Source organism: Sceloporus occidentalis, unplaced genomic scaffold (genome assembly GCF_023333645.1).
Source record: "Sceloporus occidentalis isolate IW3139 unplaced genomic scaffold, rSceOcc1.0.p SCAF_1, whole genome shotgun sequence".
In the NCBI taxonomy this organism is placed as follows: Eukaryota; Metazoa; Chordata; class Lepidosauria; order Squamata; family Phrynosomatidae; genus Sceloporus; species Sceloporus occidentalis.
The window spans coordinates 78,952,398-78,974,583 of NW_028316981.1; the positions used below are offsets into that span (position 1 = coordinate 78,952,398).

Sequence of the window (22,186 nt, forward strand, 5' to 3'; positions counted from 1 at the left end):
CCTCTCACAGGCCCTGGGTGCGCCAGGCGCCCTCCTTTCCTGGACCTTGGGAGGAATTCCACAATGTCCTCCATTTGGAGCTGATTTACATTTGTATTTCTAGGCGTGTTTGGAGCTTTTCTTTGGCCATGTCCTCCAAAGGGCAAGGCATGTCCGGGACCATGTCCTCCGTTCTAGCCTCCCCTCCAGGAGGACTCTCCAAAGCGCCCTCCATTCCGAAGATGGCCAAGAACTAGCCTAGGTTTTGAGCTGGTCTTTGCTGGTCTTTCCTGGCCCCGGGTGGCCCTCAGGCAGGCCCTCCTCCTCCTCCTCCTCCTGGTCCAGGGCCCTGTCCTCCATGTCCTCCTCTTGTCCGGGATGGAAGGAGTTCCAAAGCGCCCTCCGTCCTGAGCCTGACTAAGAACTAGCTTTTCTTGTCCTGGGGGTTTCTCCCTTTGCTTGGTCCTCCTTGGCGGTGCGGAGAGAGGAGGGAGGAGGAGGAGGAGGAGAGCTGGGCTGCCTCTGCTGCCTCTGGCTGGCTGAAGGGGGCCAGGGGAGAAGGAGAAGAAGGAGCAGCCACTGGGGCTCCTCCCTGGCGCGCGCCCTCTCCCTCTCCCTCTCCTGGTGTCGCGCGCACCTGCCGCCCACTCCGGCGCCCGGCAGCAGAGCAGCAGGAGGAGGCGGGGGCTGCTGCTGCTGCTGCTGCTGCTGGAGGTGCGGCAGGTGGGCTGGCAGCCGACTAAGGCAGCGCTCTGCCCGGGAACTAGGGCTGCCTTTCCCGCCGCCCAGCATGTGAGCCCGGAGACAGCAGCCAGCCCTCCTCCTCCTCCTCCTCCTCCTCCGCCATGGGGCTCCCGCGCCTGCTGCTGCTGCTGCTGCTGCTGGGGATGCTCTTCCTCCTCTCCACAGCCGGTGGGTCTGGGGAAGGGGGTCTCCGGAGGGAGGGAGGGAGGGAGGGGGTCTGAGTCTTCCCGGGGTCCCAGGAGGAGCGGCCCCGCCACTTGGGGGCTCTCCAGACCCAAGGGAGGGAGGCGGCCAAAGGAGAGCCAGGGCGCCGCTCAAGGCCAAGCCAGGCGTCCCAAGGGGGGGGAAGCCTTGCTTGGGGGGCTTAGACCTGGAGGGGAGGCGGAGGGAGGACCGGGCTAAAGGAAGGCTCCCAGCCCCGGCGCCGCCGCCGCCACCGCCGGCCCTTCGAAACTGAGGAGGGGGCTTTCAGGGCTTGGTTGTTGGTCTCCCTCCCTGGCCTCGATCCGGGAGCAGAGGAGGAGGAGGAGGAGGAAGGCAAGGAATGAAGAAGAGTAATAGTAATGTCTCGGATCCAGGCGAAGGACAAGCACAAACCTCCCTTAAAAGACACCTCAGTTTCAAAGGACACACAGCAGGTGGACGCCCATCAAAACAGCCCCCGGCCTCAGGGCTGGTAGCTTTTCCTTGGCCTCGTCCTCCTCCTCCATCATCATCATCATCATCATCATCATCATCATCACTAATTCTTTCTTACCCGCCTCTCCCAATAATAATCTTAACAATATTAATAATAATAATAATAATATGACACGGCTGTATCTGCCCTGGCTCAATGAGAGGCTATTGGGATGATCATCTTTATTCCCCTTCTGTCTCTCCTCCTTCTCTCCCCGACAGGGGAGACCCACCTGTCCTGAAGACAGGACACATTCATCATCCTCATCATCCTCATAAGTGATAATAGGGATAATCATTAATCCTAAGTGTAAACCCGTGCTTCTGAGTTGTGCTGAGTTGGACTCCCTCCTGGACGGAAGCCGGAAATGGAGGAGGCGTCCTGGAAAAGGAGGGCCTGTGATCCCCCGGGTCCTTCCCGGGCAGAAGCTGGGGATGGAGGACAGGTCCTGCAAAGAAGGAGGACGGGGGCAGGGCTTGGTTCCCCTCGGGCGGCGCCTCTCCATCTCCGGGGCTCCCCCTCGCTCTCCCGGCGCTTCTTTCCCCTCCGGTCCCCTTCCAGACAGAGGGGACTGGGGGGGGGGGGGAGAGGGTCTCTCCCCTGGGCTCCCTGCAGCCCCGGAGGATCACCGCCCGCTTTCGGGTGCCTTGCGCGCTCCAAAGGCTGGCCACCCATCATCCCCAGTTGGCTCCTCTCCGGCGCTTCGGGTGGGTTCTCCGCTGTCGGAGGAAGAAGGGAAGGAGGAGAGAGAGAGAGATGGAAGGATGGGACGGATGGATGGAAGGAAGAGAGGACGGACGGATGGATGGATGGAAGGACAGATGCAGGGGTGAATGGAGGGATGGCGGGATGGTTGGATGGAGGCGCTTCATGCCAACGGAGGGGGAAGATCATTCCTGAGGAGCCTTCCTGGCCTCCGCCGCCCGGCTTCCGAAGGGGATCCCGGGAGCTGCCAGGGCTGCTTCTCGCTTTCCATCCGGAGCAGCAGGTGCCATCCTCCTCGGAGGAACTTTCCAAGCAGCAGGTGCCTGTGAAACTATTTCCAGGCGAGGGAAGGGCAGCCATCTCCGGACTGGAGTGACTAGAGCAGCTCAGCAGCAGCTTTCCTGCTAACAAAAAGCAAAAAGGCATGTTTTGGGAGGGTGTTTTCCCAAAGTAAGGCTACTAAGGTCTCATCCGCACTGTGGAAATAATCCGGTTCAACACGGCTTTAACCGCTCAGGCTCAATACTAGGGAATTCTGGGAATGCTAGTTGGTGGGGCTCCAGAGCAAAGCTTTGCCTGCTGCTATTCCAGACTAAGCAGAGTAAAGCTCTGGTGCCACAACCAACTACCATTCCCAGAATTTCCTAGCACTGAGCCAAGGCAATGAAAGCAGTGTCAAACTGGATTATTTCCACAGTGCGGATGCAGCTCTAGTTAGACTTTGGGTTACTGAAGCATGGCATCCACTCAGAGAGTTTTCACACAGGAGGTGTGTCACCATGGGTGACTGTTTATGTTCTCTTGCACCAGTCTGGGGCTGTATAGCTAGCCTACGCTGGCTAGACTGGCTTTGCCTTACAATCACTCCTCTTTGCCTCATTTCACCCTTGTCAGGTCAATCATTAGGAAGAGCTGTCTCCCTCTTGCTCTGTTTGGGAGTTTCCCAGGACAATCTGTCAGATGGAAAACACTATATTAAACAGGTCCTTGGGGAGATGAGCAAACTTAAGTTATCCATGCTGCCGGAAAGCCCAAAAGAACCATCCCAGAATTAAACTCATATTTCCATCTGGTGTATTCTGAAATCACAGAAACCAGGGAAGTGGAAAATATCTTAAAGGTGATTTTTGTTTTCCTTGTGCCTGCAATTTAAACATAAAGCATACATTGATTGAAAAGGATCTTTTCTGTTGACTTTTCTGCATTAACAATATTGACAGATGCATAGATTGTAGGAGAGAAGGTCAAATGGGAAACCGCTCCTCTGTTTTCTACCCTGTACAAACAACACTTAAAAATGATTCGTTCCAGTCTGAAATAATATTAGCAACTACATTTGGGGAAATACAAGGCATGTGTTTTCTTAGGATATGTGCAGTACAAATATGAGGCTGAAGGCCTGTGTGCATTTGCCAGAACACAATGGGCTTTACTTTTGAAGATGGGTGCACAGAGCTGACGCTTATTTCATTAAATATAGGTCTTCTACAGGCCATATTGTGCATTCACTGCACACATGGACCTGACTATGAAAAGAAAATGTAGAACAGGGTACAATTAGGTAGAATCATAGAATCACAGAGTTGGAAGAGGCCAACTAAGGGCCACCCAGTCCAACCCCATTCTGCCATGCAGGAACTCACAATCAAAGCATCCCCAATAGATGGCCATCCAGCCTCTGTTTAAAAACCTCCAAAGAAGGAGACTCCACCACTTTCCAGGGCAGCATATTCCACTGTCAAGCAGTTATTACTGTCAGGGCATTCTTCCTAATGTTGAGGTGGAATTTCTTTTCCTGTAGTTTGAACCTATTGTTCTGTGCCCCAGTCTCTGGGGCAGCAGAAAACAAGTTTGATCTATCATCAATATGATATCCCTTCAAACATTTAATTATGGCTATCATATCACCTCTTAACCTTTTCTTCCCCAGTCTAAGCATACCCTGCTCTGGTTTCCAGACCTTTCAACATTTTAGACATGCTTTCACCTCCTCTGGACATACTCCAGCTTGTCCACATCCTTTTTGAATTGTGGTGCCCAGAACTGGACACAATATGGCAGGTGAAGTCTGACCAAAGTAGAACAGAGTAGTACTATTTCTTCCCTCAGTCTAAACACTATATTTCAGTTTAGGATTGCATTGGCTTTCTTAGCGGCCGCATCACGTTGCTGACTCATGTTCAGCCTGTGGTCCACTAAGACTCCTAGAACCTTTTCACATGTACTGCTGTCAAGTCAGGTGTCACCCATCCCATATCTGTGTATTTCATTTTTACTGCCTTAGTGTCCCACATTTCTCCCTGTTGGAATTCACTTGGTTAGTTTTGGCCTAGCTTTCTAATCTGTTAAAGTCATTTTGAATTCTGATCCATGTCCTCTGGGGTATTAGTAACCCTCCTAATTTAGTGTCATCTACAAATTTGATAGGTAGATGTACTACTGTCCACTTCCTGAAACCTTTCTAGTGGCAGGTATACATGAGTGTGACCACTTGCACTGAGATAAACGGTAATTATCCTCCATTATGACTGAAATTACTAAACTCTGATGGATCAGATCAAAGTCTTGTATTTAGTTCAGCATCCTGTTTCTCCCAGTGGCCAACCTGAGGCATAAGGGAAGCCTGCAATGAAGACATGAGAGAGGCAGAACCCACTTTTCCTATTTCTCCCCCGGAACTGATCATTTTAAAGCATGCTGTCTCTAATTTAGGAGGTCATTATGTAGGCATTGTAGGCAGACTATTAAATGGTAGATGGTAGTGCATGTGCTGGTAACCTCAAGGCTGAATGTTTGCAATGCTCTGTACACTGGGCTACCTCTGTACCAAATTCAGAAACTTGTTAGTTCAAAACACAACAGCCAGATTGATTCCTGGGACATCCAGTCCACTGGCTGCCAGTTAGTTTCTGGGCAAGGTACAAAGTGTTGGTTATTACCTTTAAAGACCTACATGGTTTGGGTCAAGGGGGGCCTACAGGATTGCCTCCTTCCATATAATCCACCCCATGCACTCAAGTCCTCTGGCAAACATTTGCTCCAGTCAACCAGGACTAGAGGTTGACAACTGTCAGCCAAAGGACATTTTCTTCAGCTGCCCCTAGAATGTGGAATGAGCTGCCGGAAGAGATTCGCCAGCTGAATACGCTGTCTGAATTTTAAAAAAGCACTGAAGACCAGTCCCTTCTGGCAGGCTTATCCAGATGATTTTTAAATTGTGAATTTTAAATGATGAATTTACAATGTGGATTATTTTAATATAATTTAATCTTATTTGTCCTTTTAAATTGATGTGTGTTTTAACTGATACATTTTTAACTGATGTTGTTTGCCTGTTAATTGTTGTTGTTTCCTGCCTCAATCTATGGGGAGAGGCAGGTAAGAAACAATAAGAATAATTTGTATTCTTATTATTGAGTAATTAATGGTGAAATGTATTGTAGCATCATCTCTCTATATGCTACCATTGACTCTCTATAAGAGCAGAAACAGTATTAAATAGTATTAGATCAGCCATTGAAAGAAACAGGATGCTGAACTGGAAACAGGATTTTGGTCTGATTCATCAGAGCTCTTGTTAGTGGTAATAGATTTGCTATGCCTACATTAATATTATGCCATTTCAATTCATTATCCTTTCTTCCTTCTGTCTGCTTCTCACAGGGCTGATTACAACAAGCCATGGCTAATATGCAGTGCCCTATATACATTTTTGTTGGCCACCTAGAGGCCATGGCCATACCACGTGGTAGGTTATAAATAAATACAGCCCCATGGAAGAGTTTGTGGTCAACTGAGAAACGTCTCTGACATGAAACATACTGAGATTATAGATCTGTGGGTTTTAACCATAAAATGCCAAGTGCAATGTGAGAATGAACTCATTCTCTCTTTCTTTTTCCTGTATGGGTGGACAAAACCTGAGCAATTGAGAATGCCAAGAGTCCTAAATAATTAATTCAGAATAAATAAGAATGCTTGCATACAATGCAATGAGATTAAATAAAGGTTAACCAAGCAATCCAGCTCACCTATTATACCAGAGAAAGAGAGACAACAATGTCTGATGAATCCTCCAGTTGTTAAGCCCAGAATGGGCAGCGAAAGAGGTGCCACTCTGTAAAAAAATGCAAATTAGCGATAACAGGAGCTATGTCGCAGTGTCCGTTGCCATCAGGGTTATTGGTCACATGATGGTGGCAGCAACACTTCAGTGCCACTAATAGGCTGATGAAGAGGCATGTCCAGGAGATCATCACAGATTAGAGGATGGTGCACAGCACAGTGGACCCAGCCAATGGGTTCCTGAGGCCTAGTCCTCAAAAGCACACACACAAGCACTTGGGAAACACATTTCCAAGCTTGAGTTCCTCACAGAAAACAACTTCCGATTTTGGTACATACAGAAAAAGAAGTGGCACATACACACGGTTCAGGTGTATGGGAAATCTTTCTGCTTTTCAGCACAGTGGACAAGTGGGAGCTACACCCTGCCACTCCACCCTGTCTTTTCAGTTATTGATAGTGGCTAGACAGTCATGCAACTCCCTCTCTACTTGCAATACACTGGGAATGACAGCCATGGCTGCGCCCCACAACCAGAGTTGCATAGCAAAGCCATATTGCTCTCATACATGCCAGATAACAAAGGTGCCAGCTGTTGCAAAGACTCAAACAGTTGCTGCTGTAGCTTTGAGGCAGTAGCTGTCTGTTGATATCAGGGCAAGAGTGGGGCATTTTGGGAGACAGCACAGCTAAAATCTGTAGGAGTACTGCCTATGAACTCAGCATCTACGGATGTTCTTGGGACTGACAGTAAGCACACAGCAGCCAAAGAGGACTCAAGGCTGGCCTCATGCAAACTACCATGTTGCGGTGCCTGTGTCATGTGAACAGTGTATATGTGTTCTGGGATGGGTGGGTTTTTTTTGGCCAGTCAGATTATAGCCATATAGACAGTGTCACACACCAGGTCAGTTTCACTGGCCCAGCACTACTGGAAGAAGGTGAGAGTAGTGTGCTGGCATCTCTGTGCAATTGTTGATGTATCTATGGAAATGCTGGTGGGTATTTTGTTCTGCCAAAATAGTGGGGCTTCTGATGTATGCAATTGGCCCCCAGTTGGCATATTTCAGGTACTGGGTTGCACTCCAGGGTAAAAGTGCAGTAAGCATATTTCTTGTTGTTAACTGCTTTTGAGTTGACCCCAACTCATGGTGACCTGGTGGATGAGACATCTCCCAGACCGCCTATCCACCACTGCTTTGCTCAGGCCCTGATAGACCTCTGGTGTCCACTCTGCCTCTCTTTCTACTACTTTCTTCCTTTCCTAGGATTATTGTCAACCCTTCTTATGATGTGACCAAAGTTCAACAGCCTCAGTTTTGTTATCTTGGCTTCCAGGGGAGTTTGGGTTTGATCTGTTCTAGGTCTCATTTGTTTGTCTTTTGGGCTATCCATGGCATCCTCAGCACTTTTCCCCCAGCACTATATCTCAAATGAGTTGATTTTCTTCCTGTCTGCCTTCTTGACTATTGTTAGGAAGGATCGAATTAGGGGAATTTTAATTAGCTCAAATTTATGAGAGGTATGTCCTAACAACGCATGCACAGGATCGTGTCCCTGTGTGTATACCAGAGGTCGCCTAGTCCAACCCCAAAGAGAAAGAGATTAGAATGCCAATGAGGTGCAATTAAAATATGAACATTTATTAAAACCACACAACAAAAGGGATCACACACGCACACACACATTCAGTGCTATAGTGGGAGGGGTGAGTTCGGGGAGTAAAGGAAGGAAGAGAGAGAGGCACAGTTGGGAATATTTACCTTAGACGTCTTCTCCAAGGAACCGGATGAGGTGTAGGATGGATAGTGGATCATGGCCGCGGGAACAGAAAAAGGAAAGAGCGGCTGAGGTGGCTTAAGAGCTGAGTTCTGGCGGGCAAAGCTAACTTAGAGGCCCGATGACAGTGAGCTTGGCTTCACTCAAGTGATTTCAGCAGAGCAAGATGCTCTAGTAACTCAGGCTCGGAACTGGAAGCTCGACAAGCCCACTGAAGGGTGAAAAGTGGGGTCCTTATATACTGCTAAACGTATCCTCAGGCGATGGCAGCCTGGTGGACAAAGGCTCTGATTGCTTATCTTTGTCTAAGCTGAAATCTACACAATGGTTGTACAATGCAAGAGGTCTGACACCTTGCAGGAGAGCAGCTACCTTGATGGTTGAGCCGTTAAGTTAATCACTGACTCATTAAGGAGGGAGGGAGCCATAGCTATTGTCCTCTGTGAATGGGTCTCTGCAAATCTGGTCTAGCAACTCCCAAAACTTCCTCTGAAAGGTTTAATTCTATCTTTTTTCTGAGACCATGCCTTTGCAAGGCTGCTGTCTATGTGGTCTGCTTGCCTTTAGGTTAATGGCGGCTTGCTGTGGGGTCAGTCAGGGGTCATGGCTTCAGATCGCATGGCACCCAAAATTTTATATAAATCCATACTCAGTAACACTATCCAGCTTTCACATCTGTACATGGTGATGGGGAATACAATGGATTGGATGATTCTAACTAGTGTTCAGTTGTATATTTCATTTTAGGATCTTACCTAGTTTGTTCATAGCTGCCCTTCCCATTACTAGTCTTCTTCTGATTCCTTGACTGCAGTCACCATTTTGGTCAATATTTGATCTGAGGTATGGGAAATGGTCAACTATTTTGATTTCCTCGACATCTAGGTTGAATCCTACATAGTCATTACTATATTTTTGTTTTCTTTATGTTCAGCAGTAAGCCTACATTTGCACTTTCTTCTTTAACTTTCCTTATCAATTGTTCCAAGTTTATGATGTTTTCTGCTGGTATTATGATATCATCTGCATATTTCAGATTGTTGATATTCCTTCTGCCTATCTTACTCCTCCTTCTTCTGAGTCTAAACCTGCTCTCCTTATGAGATTTTCTGCATACAGGTTGAACAAACAGGGTGATAGTATACAGCCTTGTCTGACCCCTTTGTTAGTTGGGAACCATTCTTTTCCTCCATGTTCTGTTCTAAAAGTAGCTTCTTGTCCTAAGTACAGATTCCTCATCAAGACTATCAAATGTAGTGGAACTCACATTTCTTTAAGTGCATCTTCTAGCTTTCCGTGATCTATGCAGTCAAAGGCTTTGCTATAGTCTATAAACCACATGTTAATTTTCTTTTGGAATTCTTTAGTTCATTCCATTAGCCATCATATGTTTGTAATGTGGTCCCTAGTGTCTCTTCCTTTCCTGAACCAGGGTGCACCTCTAGGATTTATCTCTCCACGTATGATTGGCATCTATGTTGCAGAATTTGCTAGCATGGGAAATTAATGCTGTGTTCCTATAGTTCCTGCAGTCTTTTGTTTCTCCTTTTTTGTGAATGGGGATGTATATTGATTGGCTGCTTGTTTATATATTTAGATGTAAATTAATTTTCACAGAATCATAGAATCATAGAGTTGGAAGAGACCACAAGGGCCATCCAGTCCAACCCACCTGCCATGCAGGAACTCTCAATCAAAGCATCCCCAACAGATGGCCATCCAGCCTCTGTTTAAAGACCTCCAAGGAAGGAGACTCCACCATACTCTGAGGGAGTGTGTTCCACTGTCAAACATCCCTTACTGTCAGGAAGTTCCTCCTAATGTTGAGGTGGAATCTCTTTTCCTGCAGCTTGCATCCATTGTTCCGGATCCTAGTCTCTGGAGCAGCAGAAAACAAGCTTGCTCCCTCCTCAATATGACATCCCTTCAAATATTTAAACAGGGCTATATCACCTCTTAACCTTCTCTTCTCCAGGCTAAACATCCCCAGCTTCTTAAGTTGTTCCTCATAGGACATGGTTCCCAGACTCTTCACCATTTTAGCCACCTTCCCTTGGACACGCTCCAGTTTCTCAATGTCCTTTTTGAATTTTGGTGCCCAGAACTGGACACAATATTCCAGGTGGGGCCTGACCAAAGCAGAATAGAATGGCACTATTACATTCCTTGATCTAGACATTATACCTCTATTGATGCAGCCTAAAATTGCATTGGCCTTTTTAGCTGCTGCATCACACTGTTGACTCATGTTCAATTTGTGGTCTACGTAGTCTCCTTAAGCCAAGTGTCCCCCATCCTATATTTATGCATTTCATTTTTATGCCCTAAGTGCAGTAACTTACATTTCTCCCTGTTGAATATCATGTTGTTAGCTTTGGCCCAGCTTTCCAGTTTATTCAGGCCATTTTGAATTTTGATCTTGCCCTCTGGGGTATTAGCTATTCCTCCTAATTTGGTGTCACCTGCAAATTTGATGAGTATGCCCCCAATTCTATCATCCATGTCACTGAAAAAGATGTTGAATAGCACTGGGCCCAGGACAGAACCCTGTGGGACCCCACTGGTCACTTCCCTCCAGGATGAAAAGGAGCCATTGTTGAGCACCCTTTGGGTTCGGCCGGTCAACCAATTACAAATCCATGTAACAGTTACTTTGTCCAGCCCACATTTTACAAGCTTGTTTGCAAGAATGTCATGAGAAACCTTGTCAAAGGCCTTACTGAAATCAAGATATACTATATCCACAGCATTCCCTTCATTTAACAAGCTGGTAATTTTATCAAAGAAAGACTTGTTTCTCTGAAACCCATGTTGACTTTTTGTGATTATGGCATTGCCTTCTAGATGTTCACAGACTCTCTGTTTAATGATCTGCTCTAGAATCTTTCCTGGTACTGATGTCAGACTAACTGGACTATAATTGTTGGGATCCTCTTTTTTCCCCTTTTTGAAGATGGGGACAACGTTTGCCCTCCAGTCTGCTGGGACTTCTCCTGTTCTCCAGGAGTTCTCAAAGCTTATTGCCAATGGCTCCGATATTACATTTGACAGCTCTTTTAATATTTTTGGATGTAGTTCATCAGGTCCAGGAGACTTATATTCCTTTAGCTTAACCAGGGATTCCTGTACTATCTCTTTACTTATTCTGTGCTGAATTTCCCCTATTCTGTCCTCTGCTCCTTTTTCCTCAGGTTGAGTATCCTTTGCCTTTTCTGAGAACACAAAGGCAAAGAAGGTGTTGAGTAATTCTGCCTTTTCTCTGTCCCCTGTTAGCATTTTGCCATCTTCCCTGCGCAGTGGCCCTACCATTTCCTCCTTCTTCTTTTTGCTGTGGACATACCCCCAAAATCCCTTTTTATTCTTCTTAACCTCTTTAACAAGCCTGAATTCATTCTGCGCTTTAGCTTTTTTGACTTTATTCCTATGCATGCTTGCTATTTGTTTGAATTTCTCTTTGGTGATTTCCCCCCTTTTCCATTTCTGATACGTGTTCTGTTTAAACTTAGCTCAGTTGAAAGTTCCTTCGTCATCCATCCTGGTTTCTTGAGACACTTCCCATTTTTCTTCCTCATTGGAACTGTTTGAAATTGTGCCTTCAGTATCTCCCTTTTGAGAAACTCCCATCCATCTTGAACTGCCTTCCCTTTTAGTATTCCTGACCATGGGTTCACCCCCAGTATTTCTCTAAGTTTACTGAAATCAGCTCTCTTAAAGTCTAGAATGCGTGTCTGACTATGCCTGGCTTCTCCTTTCCATTGTATAATAAACTTCAGGAGAACATGATCACTCTTACCTAAGGATTCCACCACTTGCACCCCATTAACCAAGTCATCCTTGTTGGTTAGGATCAGATCTAAAATAGCTGATCCTCTTGTTTCCTCTTCCACCTTTTGGACCATGAAATTGTTTTCGAGGCAAGTGAGGAATTTGCTGGACCTTGAGGATTTGGCTGAGTTTGACATCTAGCAAATATCAGGATAGTTGAAGTTCCCCATCACTACTACATCTCTCCTTTCTGAGTGTGTAGTCGTCTGGTCTAGAAAGGCATCATCCAATTTCTCCATCTGACTTGTGGGTCTGTAGAAGACTCCCACAATAACATCACCATTGTTTCCCTTCCCTTTAATTTTTATCCAGATGCTCTCCACCTGGCTTCCAGGATTGATGTCCTGTATCTCTTCACTGGTGTAAATATCACTGACATATAATGCTATTCCTACTCCTTTCCTGTTTGGTCTATTTCTCTTAAAAGGGTTATACCCCTCTATTACTGCATTCCAGTAATGAGACTCATTCCCACCAGATGTTGTGCTTTTGAAATTAAGTAAATGGTGCTTCGAATTCATGTTAGTGATTGTGATAATGATATCAAGGTACAATAAACATTCCAGATTAATTCTGAAAATAAAGAAAAAAGAATAAGATTGTAAATGCTCCCTTGGAAACCTGGACTGTGAAACAAAAAGGTGATTGTGGTGTGTGTGTGTGTGTGTGTGTGTGTGTGTGTGTGTGTGTGTGTATTCATATATATAATGCTAACACATTATCTCTATTCGAACAGGAGGCCTTGTTTTGTCCCTTCAACAGTCAAACAACTGCATAACTGCTGAGAACCTTTGTATGACTGACCCTGTGTGCAATGCTACCTATCTGATCCTGCAAAACTGTTCTCAATCCATTGCTAAGAGCAGTTCCTTCTTTCTGCACCATGGAGCGAAGGATAGATGCCAAGAGGCTGAAACCTTTATTAGAAACAGTTATTTTCATGAATGCAAATGTCACCGGCGCACAGGGAAACAGGAGGAGCGGTGTCTGCGAATCTACTGGACTGTTCATTCTACTTTGATCCCAGGTAACAAACTTTTCAGTCACCCCACATTTTATACAATCAGTAACAGGAGAAGGAAAGGAATAGTAATGAGAGCCCCTCCCCAAAACAATACCCAGAATTCAGAGAGAAGGGAATCTTTCAACCCATTGCCAAAAGCAAAAAGCTACTGTCTTACACGGCTCCAGGAATAGGCATCCATTGGCCTTCCAGATGTTTGGGACAGCAGCTTCCAAATATCATTACCTTTGGCCATGTCAGGTGGGCCTAATGGGAGATGTAGGCCAAAACATCTGGAAGGCCAAATATTTCTCACCCCTGCTCTACATTGGCTAGAAGTAGCTCTGAACATTTAAAATTTAAAAAAAAAAAAACATATTCAGGCCTAGCCATGTTGGCCATACATAAAAATACAACAAAACACAAAATCTACAAAAGACTGATAGTGTCACTTAAGATGTTCTAGAGGAATCTCAACACAAGCTGAGGCCACTCTCCTTGGCCATGTGGGGACCAAGCACAAAGGAAAATGAAAGAGAGGCAATGATATTTGAGCTTCATTAGCAACAGAAAAGTAACTTCACTTGAGATCCAGGTTTCTCCTGTGCAAAGCCAACCGCCTATTTCTTAGACAGAGAACACTGAATTTCTCAAGAAGTCCCTGTAGTGTTACATCTGGAAAAACATTTTGGTGCTGTATAGGTAAATCTTGCCAAATGGAGTCCAAATGAAAGAATTTTATCTTTGTTGGAGGTAAAATCCTCAAAGAATTAGGTTCCAGTCCATAAGTTCCCTCTTGTAAAGCTTTTTCTTGTGACAGAATTCAGTATCTTCACATTCAGGAAACAACAACAGAAGTAACATCCAAGACACAATGTAGGCTATGACTCTGAAATTGGCGCAGTACAGACCACCTGAAAACGGTGGTCTGCAGGCGCCCATTTTAACTCCAGAGGGACGCCGCAGCCGCTAGACCACGCAACGTCCCTCTGGAGTTAAAAGAACTTGTTTTTTCTGGGTTCTTTTACCGGCGCCCGGGTTATGTTGTTAGGGTGGCAATGGTGTACTCGTGACGTAACAGACACGCTGCCACATGCAGATGCTATGTGTCCATTATGTGAAAATGGTAGCAGCCATGCAGATGGGATGCCACCACCAGGCCGCTGCCATTACATACTAGGGTTACCATCCTGTCCCCAATCGGAACTTCTCCCATTACAGAAAAGAAGTGTTTTTACCTAAAGACAGGAGAATACAGTACAGGATGGTAATGATCTGGGCACGGAGCTGTGCAATAAAGCACGGTTCCAGCCTGATCTCAGTCTGTGCCCAGATCAGAAAAAGACCACCAGTGTGATAATCTCCTACCCGGTGCAACAAGTTTCTGTAGCATTTTATACTTATTTATACTTTACTTATGTTTTTCCAAGTGGAAAATATAAAAATGAAAAAAATAAAGTAAATATAAAAATATGAAGGCCACAAAAACCATAAAATGAGTAGAAAACACTAAGATGAAAATTGCATTATTAAAAACTTGTTTGAGGATAGCAGACTTGTTTGAGGATAGCAGACCAACACTGGGATAAAACCACCAAGAAGATCCTGTCTCTACTTGTTATGTGCCTCACTTCAGATGGCAAGAAATTCTCCTTATGTTTCCATAGGTACATAAGGAGTTAGTAGGCAATAAGAAGAGAAATAAAGTGTATCTCCCTGTATTAATATAGTTATGTTGCTGTTGTTGTTGTTGTTGTTGTTGTTGTGTGCCTTCAAGTCATTTCTGACTTGCGGTGACTGTAAGGAAACCTATCACAGGCTTGGTAATATTTGTTCAGAGGACGTTTACCTTTTCCTTCATCTGAGACTGACTGAGGAGATTTTCAAATGGGGATGGGATAGGGGCAGGATTGCCCCCCATGCTTTTCCCAACTGTGACCCAAATGAAAGTGACAGCGCAAATCACTTTCACATGAAAGCAGGCTGCAAAGCACTTTCAGCCATCATTGTAGTAATGTGTTGTTCCTTTATTACAAAAGCCTGGAAATGACGGCTGAAAGTGCTTTTCAGCCCGCTTTCATGTGAAAGCGATTTGCGCTGTCACTTTCACTCACATTTCCCGGGTGGCTGAATGACAGGTTCAGCTCGCTTGCGTGTGAAAGTGATTTGCATGCTCACTTTCATGTGTTCTTCTCTACTGAGTCAAGTGCAGGTCATTTGTGAAAGTCCTTCCTGCAACTGGGCAGGAAGGATAGGACAGGGATGGCACAATGATGCCCCATCCCTAATGTGATAATCTCCTGAGACAGTGTGACTTGCCCAAGATCACCTAGTAAGTTTACATGGCTGAGCCTGGATTCAAACCCTGGTCTCCAGAGTGCTACTCCAATGCTCATATCACTAGATCATGCTGGCTCACTAATTGTATTATTAATAATCTATAAAGCATCAAAATGTATTGAGTGTGGTACATTAAAATACAATATTTCCTATCTACAGGCATGTAACCTAAAGGGCACAAAAGAGGGGGAGGGGGGTAGGAAGGGAAGAGGAAGGCATGAAGACTCAGGTGCCAGTCTTTGAACTTACACAGTGACCAATTTATGTGTATGACCAGTTGAGGAAGGGAAAGAAGCAGGATTCCAAAGCCAAGATGATGGAACAGTCACCACTTTGCTGTCTCCCACTGCTCTAGCTGGAAGGAAATGACATGATGTAGAAGAAGGCTGCTACATGTTCTGCTTATGATGACTACTGAGGAAGAGAAACTACTGTACTGAGGAAGAGAAATAGCTAGATAGCTTGCAAACCACTAGAAATGTTCAAATAAAGAAGAGCTTTGGGGCTTCAAATGAGTTGGGGTTTTCTTATCCTTCGATTTTGGGAAGAGCCCTTTGTGGTTATTACAGTAATGCTGAAATAAGCAGTGTCAAACCTTAATGATGCAATTACAAAACGCTGGTGTGCAATGCAGGCTGGACTTTCCTTCGCTGCCCCCTCAGGAAAGCTTCTGCTTTATAGAAGCCCAGTTTCTGATATACAAATTGCATATGGTGTGTGTGTGTGTGTGTGTGTGTACACAAAATAATAAATCTGGATAATTTGCATTTTGATTGCAGTAATTGGAGGTTTATTTTAGTGTTGGAGTTAGATCTAAGCATCTCTTGCTTGGCAGCCAGCATGGTGTAGTGGTTTTAGTGTTGGATTAAGACTCCAGAGACTAGGGTTTGAATTCCCGCTCGGCCATGGAAGCCCACTGGGCTTGACAAAGGCAAACCCCCTCTGAACAAATCTTAGAAGAAAACCCATGATAGGCTTGCTTTATGGCCACTATAGGTTGAAAACAACTTGAAGGCCCACAAAACAACATCATGCTGGCCCTTCTCTTATCATGAATGGTGTAGCTAGGAGTAAATGAAGAAATCTTGCTAAAACTGTATTGTAAATTAAGAGTGTTTGCTAAAACATCATCCAAGTTTAGCAAAAAAAATTAATATAAATAAAATTATAATTTGTCTTTGACAGGCTCTCTTGCGAAATTTGCCAAAGATGTGAGCTGTTTTGCAAAATCGCATAATTTTTTGCTTCAGTATCTAGAGTCTAGTAAATTCAGCTTTTAGAAATCTTAGAAATCTTAACTTTGACAATAATGTTGCTTGGGAATCCTCCACATAAGATTACCATCCTTAGCATAGTAGAGATAACATTGGGGAGTAAATAAAGCAGAACTGAAAAAATGTCTTGTGGCAAATGTAAAGATAGGTTTTATTCGGCATAAGCTTTCTTGTACCTCATCAGATGTTGCTCGGTAAAGAAATTTCCCCCACCCCTTCATTCGCTCTAAGATATTCAATTGGAATGAGAGAAAGCAATCCAATCTTTAAAACTGCCTCTTTCATGCCCATGTTTCAGATACCCACAACAGACAATAATGTATTTTCTTTTAAATCCTTGCACAGCTGACTTTCATTTGGAGATGTCACCCTATGAGGATATAGCAGATGAAGAGTCTTCAAAGATTAAATACAACAAGCTGGCTTCCCTGGCCTCAGGTAGAACTTGTGGCAAGTCATTGTGTATTTGTCTTCCTTTCTTTTGGATTCCTTTCTTTTCATTAGGTGGTATAATAATAATAATAATTAATAATTTGTTTTATTTATATACCACTATTCCAAAGATCATAGCGGTGAACAGCAAGTAAGCTAATTTGCCCCCAACAGTCTGGGTACTCATTTTAGCGACCTTGGAAGGATGCAAGCCTGAGTTGAGCTTGGGCCCTTTTGCTGGTCTTCGCAACCTTGTGGTTTTGAGTGAATGGCTGCAGTACAGGCATTTAACCACTGCGCCACCAGGGCCAGTGGTTAAATGTTCAAGACTGAATTTTTATAAGGAGAGTGAATTGTCTTATAGGTAGTTATATTTTTAAATGTAGACTAAAGGACATGGATATGAGAATGGCAAGGGACAAATGTAGGGAACGAAGAAGAGTGTGTGTACCAACACAGGAGATCACAAACTGATCCCATGATCCCCACTGCTCAAACAGGAACATAGCAAAGAAAAGGAGCTGGGTTAAGGAATTAACCAAAAGGGTATGATTTAATTCTTTCAGAAAGAATAACAAATCATCATCTACCGCAGGGGTGTGGAAGGTGCAGCCAAGGATGACAATCAGCTCCAGCACACACAGACCAAGACTCTCCCCAGTCTTTCCAAAAACATTTTTGGGAATACACCACCCTGTGGGGGACAATTTTTCCACATCCCCCTCCCAAAGCTCCTTTAGGACCAGGAGATGCCTATGCTAAAAAAGGAAGTAAACCAGAAGCTGAGTTCTAGTTTACTTCCTTGTTAAATAGCAGCCTCTCCTGGGCTTAAAACAGTCCCAGGGCTCATTCCCACTTACATTTAAACCGGTGTGCGATTCGCCTTTGTTCCATGTTGGTAAATCGATTCCAAAAGGTCTGTCATTCCCACTCTGAAAACAGCCATAGAATGATTGGCTGGTCATAAAATGATTGCCCTCTCACTCCATGTATTAGGTTGCCACACCAGTCATGTTATGTTCACCATTAATAGATATTTTAATATTTTAATTTTAACTGGATTATGCTTAATTCTTTTTTAAGGAGGGGATTTTGAGATATAATATTGTATATGGATGTTTTAACTTGTTGTTAGCTGCTTTGTTTTATTACAGAAAAGCAGGATAAAAATAAAAGTTATATATATATATATATATATATATATATATATAAATTATCCTCTTGTAATCGCTTCTTTTTTGGCACGATTGTCATCCCCACTAGTTTGCACCATTTAAAAATACATGTCATCTGTGCATCATCAGTGATGTAAGTGGCAGCCCGGGTAGCCCAGCTTGTGAAATTTATATAGTTTTTTTTAAAAAAAATTGATAGAAGATGCGATTCAGTAGTTTTGCAACTACTTGCAATCAGTGAGGCAAGTAGTTGCAAAACCAGTGAATCAAATCTTCTATCAATTTTATTAAATTTTATTAAAATTTTATTAAAATTATTAAAAATTGATAGAAGATTTGATTGATTGGTTTTGCAACTACCTGCTTCACTGATTGCAAGTAGTTGCAAAATCAGTTAATAAAATCTTCTATCAATTTTATTTTTTTAAAAAAATCATGTGCCCATAGGTCACACCACAAGCACAAAGGAAGCACTTGTGGGGGGGGGGGGGGGAGGGTGGATCTACCAAAAATTGAGAAGGGATGGTAAACACCCCTCTACCATTAGTCCCTCCTTCCAGGATGATGCGATTCAGATCTGTCATTCTCACTTGCTGAACATGCTTCAGAATCTATTCCGAAACTGCAAAACCCCATTTTTTTTTGCGTTTGCCCCGCTTTATCATGACAGTAATTGCTCAAAGTAGGATCAGAACCAGTTTCAAATGAGAACAACGGTCATATGAACCGATCAGCAATTCACTTTAGAGCATAATGGGAACGTGCCCCCAGAAACATAGTGAAATTGGCCTTCCCAGATCCCCTGGTATGTGTGTATATGTTTTGAGCCTCCAGAATTTGTTTTGGAAAAAGGATTCGGGGAGAAAACAACAGGATGTGTTTGGCAGCAGGGTGGCCCTCCAGAGTGCTGCTGGGGACTAATGTAACCTCCCAACCCCAGGCAGCCACCCACCCCTGATTTATCCTGAAGCTAATCAGTTTTAGTGACTAGTCTGTCAACTTAATTTATTGGGATACAAGAGATTTTCTTTCTTTATCATTGTCACATGCTCATTGGAATTAAAGCAGGGTAACAATTACAAATTGTTATATTACATATTGTGTTCTATCCATTAGTCTGTTTTATTGGGACTGTAAAGTTTAATCAAGACAGCTCTTGTTTAGCTCACCGGCGAAGCTACTAAACCTCCTTGAACTTGCTTTCTTCCAGATAGTCTAAGAAATATTGCAGTGGGGGGTAGGGGTAGGGGTAGGGGTAAGGATAGGGATATTTACCCCAGGCTTTCAATCAAGTATCTGAAACAGGAACAAACAACAATTAAAAGGGACATGGAAGTAAAGTGGAAGGGAATAGCTCTGACTTGTGAAAAGCTGCTAGAGGTTACTTGATTGAGCTTTTAATCTTCACTATGGTGGCATTTGCTATATTCGCCTTGTGTTTTTGTGGCTTTATAGGTTCTCGTATATTTGGGGATAGCACAAACATTTGCCTGGAAGCTGCTAATATTTGCCATCTGGACCACAAATGCATGCGCCTCCGCTCAGCCTATGCCCAGATCTGTAGCACAGAATACACCTGTGACCAGCGCAGATGCCATCGAGGTCTGAGGCACTTCTTTCAGAAGGTCAGTGTGGATTTCACCAAGCCACTACTCTTCTGTCCTTGTCAAGATGATGTTTGTGGAGAGCGACGGTGGAACACCATTGTCCCTGAGTGCTCTTTCCAGAGCAGCAGCAAACCAAACTGCCTCCTCCTGCTGGACTCCTGCCGGAAGGACAATATCTGCAGGTAAGTCTCTCACTAAATGCGTTGAGATGGCTGATATCACACACTTTATATCATGCAGTAGGTAGTTTGCCATGGCCTACACCTAGGATGATAAGAAGCCACCTTATATTGAGTCAGACTGTAGTTCCACAGGCCAGTATTGTCAATTTTTCCCAGGATTTCAGGGAGGAATCTCGCTTAAACCTACCCAGAAGTCCCTAATGTTTTCTGCTGGTCTCCCATCCAAGTACTAATCAGTCAAAACCCTGATTAAATTCTGAAATTAGAAGAGATTTGGTGTGTTCAGAGTGGTAATGTGATGAAATAAGGAAAGAAACTGACCTGATGGTGTGCAAAGGAATTTCTAACAATGTGTCAGAGTTGGATAGATTACTTTTTGTATATAATCAGAACTTGGAGGAGTTATTAGAGCATCCAGAATCCCCCATCCAGTGTGCCAATTTATATAGTATAGGATCAAATTAAAACTTTATATTAAAATGCAATCTTTTTGAAAAGCAAATTACCAGAAGCATCATGTTGATCAGGTCCATTAATAAAATTGGACACCATGTAGGCGTAGGAATTGCATGGACACATTTGGATTGTATGAGCTGATTATATGCATTTACACATTACAAAGCCAGATGAGATGTAAAAGTAAATGGTGGGATATCTTGTTTTGTATAATTTGGGGCATTTGGGTAGGACAAATAGGGGCCAGAGGCCACATCCTGACCATGGGTCATCAGTTGCCTGTTTCTATCACATATATTCCTCTGAGGAGAGGTGCTATGACTGTGGTTGTTTTCCATGTACAAAGTGGCTTTAGTTTATCTACTTAGATTACAGGTCAGATCCCTAAAAGGGGTGCTCTGGGAAGAGAAAAGGGGCTCATGTTCTGATACTGGTTGTCTTCTCCCAGATCCCGGCTGGCTGACTTCCAAGAACAATGCAAGCCTTCAGGCACATCCTCAGATGGCTGTTTTCATCGCCACAATCATGCTGTATGCCTAGAGTCATATATGGGGATGATTGGTATGTGCTGAGCCCACAGAGATGTAATGGTGGTGGTGGTGGGATTTATATAGGTCATGCCAAGTAGACCTATCCAACAAGAAATTTATCAGATGTGCTCTTACATAAGGTGTATGATACAGGAAGGGGTAAGGGTTGATGAATGTCTCTAGCTGTAGCTTTTAATCATGCTGTAGAAAACACCCAAAGTCCATCCACTGATAAAGACTTGGCTTGTCTACCTCCAATGGACAGCTGTGCATCTGGGTACTTTTCCATTTTGACATTCACTGTGAAATTGGAAAAACAGTCATATTTTTAGCTGTAATTTATCTTTTAATTTCTCCTTCTAACTAATCACCTGTTACACATTTGTGGTGTGTCCATACCAGTATTGTGTTTGGAGTGTCCATAGATGGGATAATCTAATCCATGGGTGTGAATTGTGCAGTCCTCCTTGTTGGACTGCAACTTTGGTTGTGTCTTCTTGAGTGGCAGGGGGTTGGCCTGGATGGCCCTTGTGGCCTCTTCCAAATCTGTGATTCTATGATAATTCCCAGCAGCCCAAGTCAGTATCACCAGTGAGGAGGAATGGTCAGAACTGCAGTTCAGCAACATCTGGAGGGCCATGTGATTCCCACACCTGGTTCAAGCAGATGTTGATGGTCATGATGCCCAACATCATATGGAGGACTCTTTGAGAGCATGGCATTGAATTGGCCAGTGTCTGCAGTATACAAAGAATGAACCTGATGCTTAAGAGTCTAAGGTCCGGTACAGACAGGCAGTTTGCAGTGTCCTCACTGCGAACTAGGGCTAGATGAGGCTGAGCATTTAGATGCCCAGCAGCCTCCATGGGTGGTGCCATGATGGTGCAAGTGTTGCATAGTGCCCAAATGGCGCTGGCAGGAAGTGACGCAATTGGGGCACGCACATGCATTAATCATGCCCCTTCCAAGAAGATGCTTAAATTAGGTAGCTTTTTTTTTTTTTTGCATCATTGCTGCGCCATTTGGTGGCTGCGGTAATGATGTGGGGCTAAAAGGAGCAGCATGGAGCTGCTCGTCTGTTGAGCCCCTATCATGGCTTTGCAAAGTCAAAGGAAGGATGGAGTATGTGTGATGAAGTATGAATAACTGCACTGAATGAAGAATACAGGGCTGAATGTAGGCCTCTGTTCATTATGTGCAAAGATAACTTTTGCTGTCAGAATGAACAGTCCAAATAATTAAGCATGCACATAGAAATTAATTCTGCTTCATCTCTTGGTTTTAAAATCATTCTAGCTTGGAATAAAGAGACAGGGATTGAGATCCTACATGTATGCATTACTCCGCCCATGCAGGCTCTTGTTCTCCTGCTGCCCAGAATTTGACAAAGCCAAAAGGGCCCCCTGCTGCT

At 44.1% G+C, this 22,186-nt stretch overlaps 1 protein-coding gene across 1 annotated transcript in view; it reads left to right on the forward strand.

Moving 5' to 3' along the window:
- Positions 1–664: 664 nt before the first annotated feature.
- LOC149321673 (GDNF family receptor alpha-4-like) overlaps positions 665–22,186 on the forward strand; it is a 29,519-nt gene continuing 7,997 nt past the window's right edge. Inside the window, exons 1-5 of the mRNA XM_089526768.1 lie at positions 665–891; positions 12,513–12,803; positions 16,739–16,831; positions 19,456–19,789; positions 20,694–20,806. Coding sequence (XP_089382894.1) covers positions 825–891; positions 12,513–12,803; positions 16,739–16,831; positions 19,456–19,789; positions 20,694–20,806 — 898 coding nt within the window. The 5' untranslated portion in view covers positions 665–824. The remainder of the gene's footprint in view (positions 892–12,512; positions 12,804–16,738; positions 16,832–19,455; positions 19,790–20,693; positions 20,807–22,186) is intronic.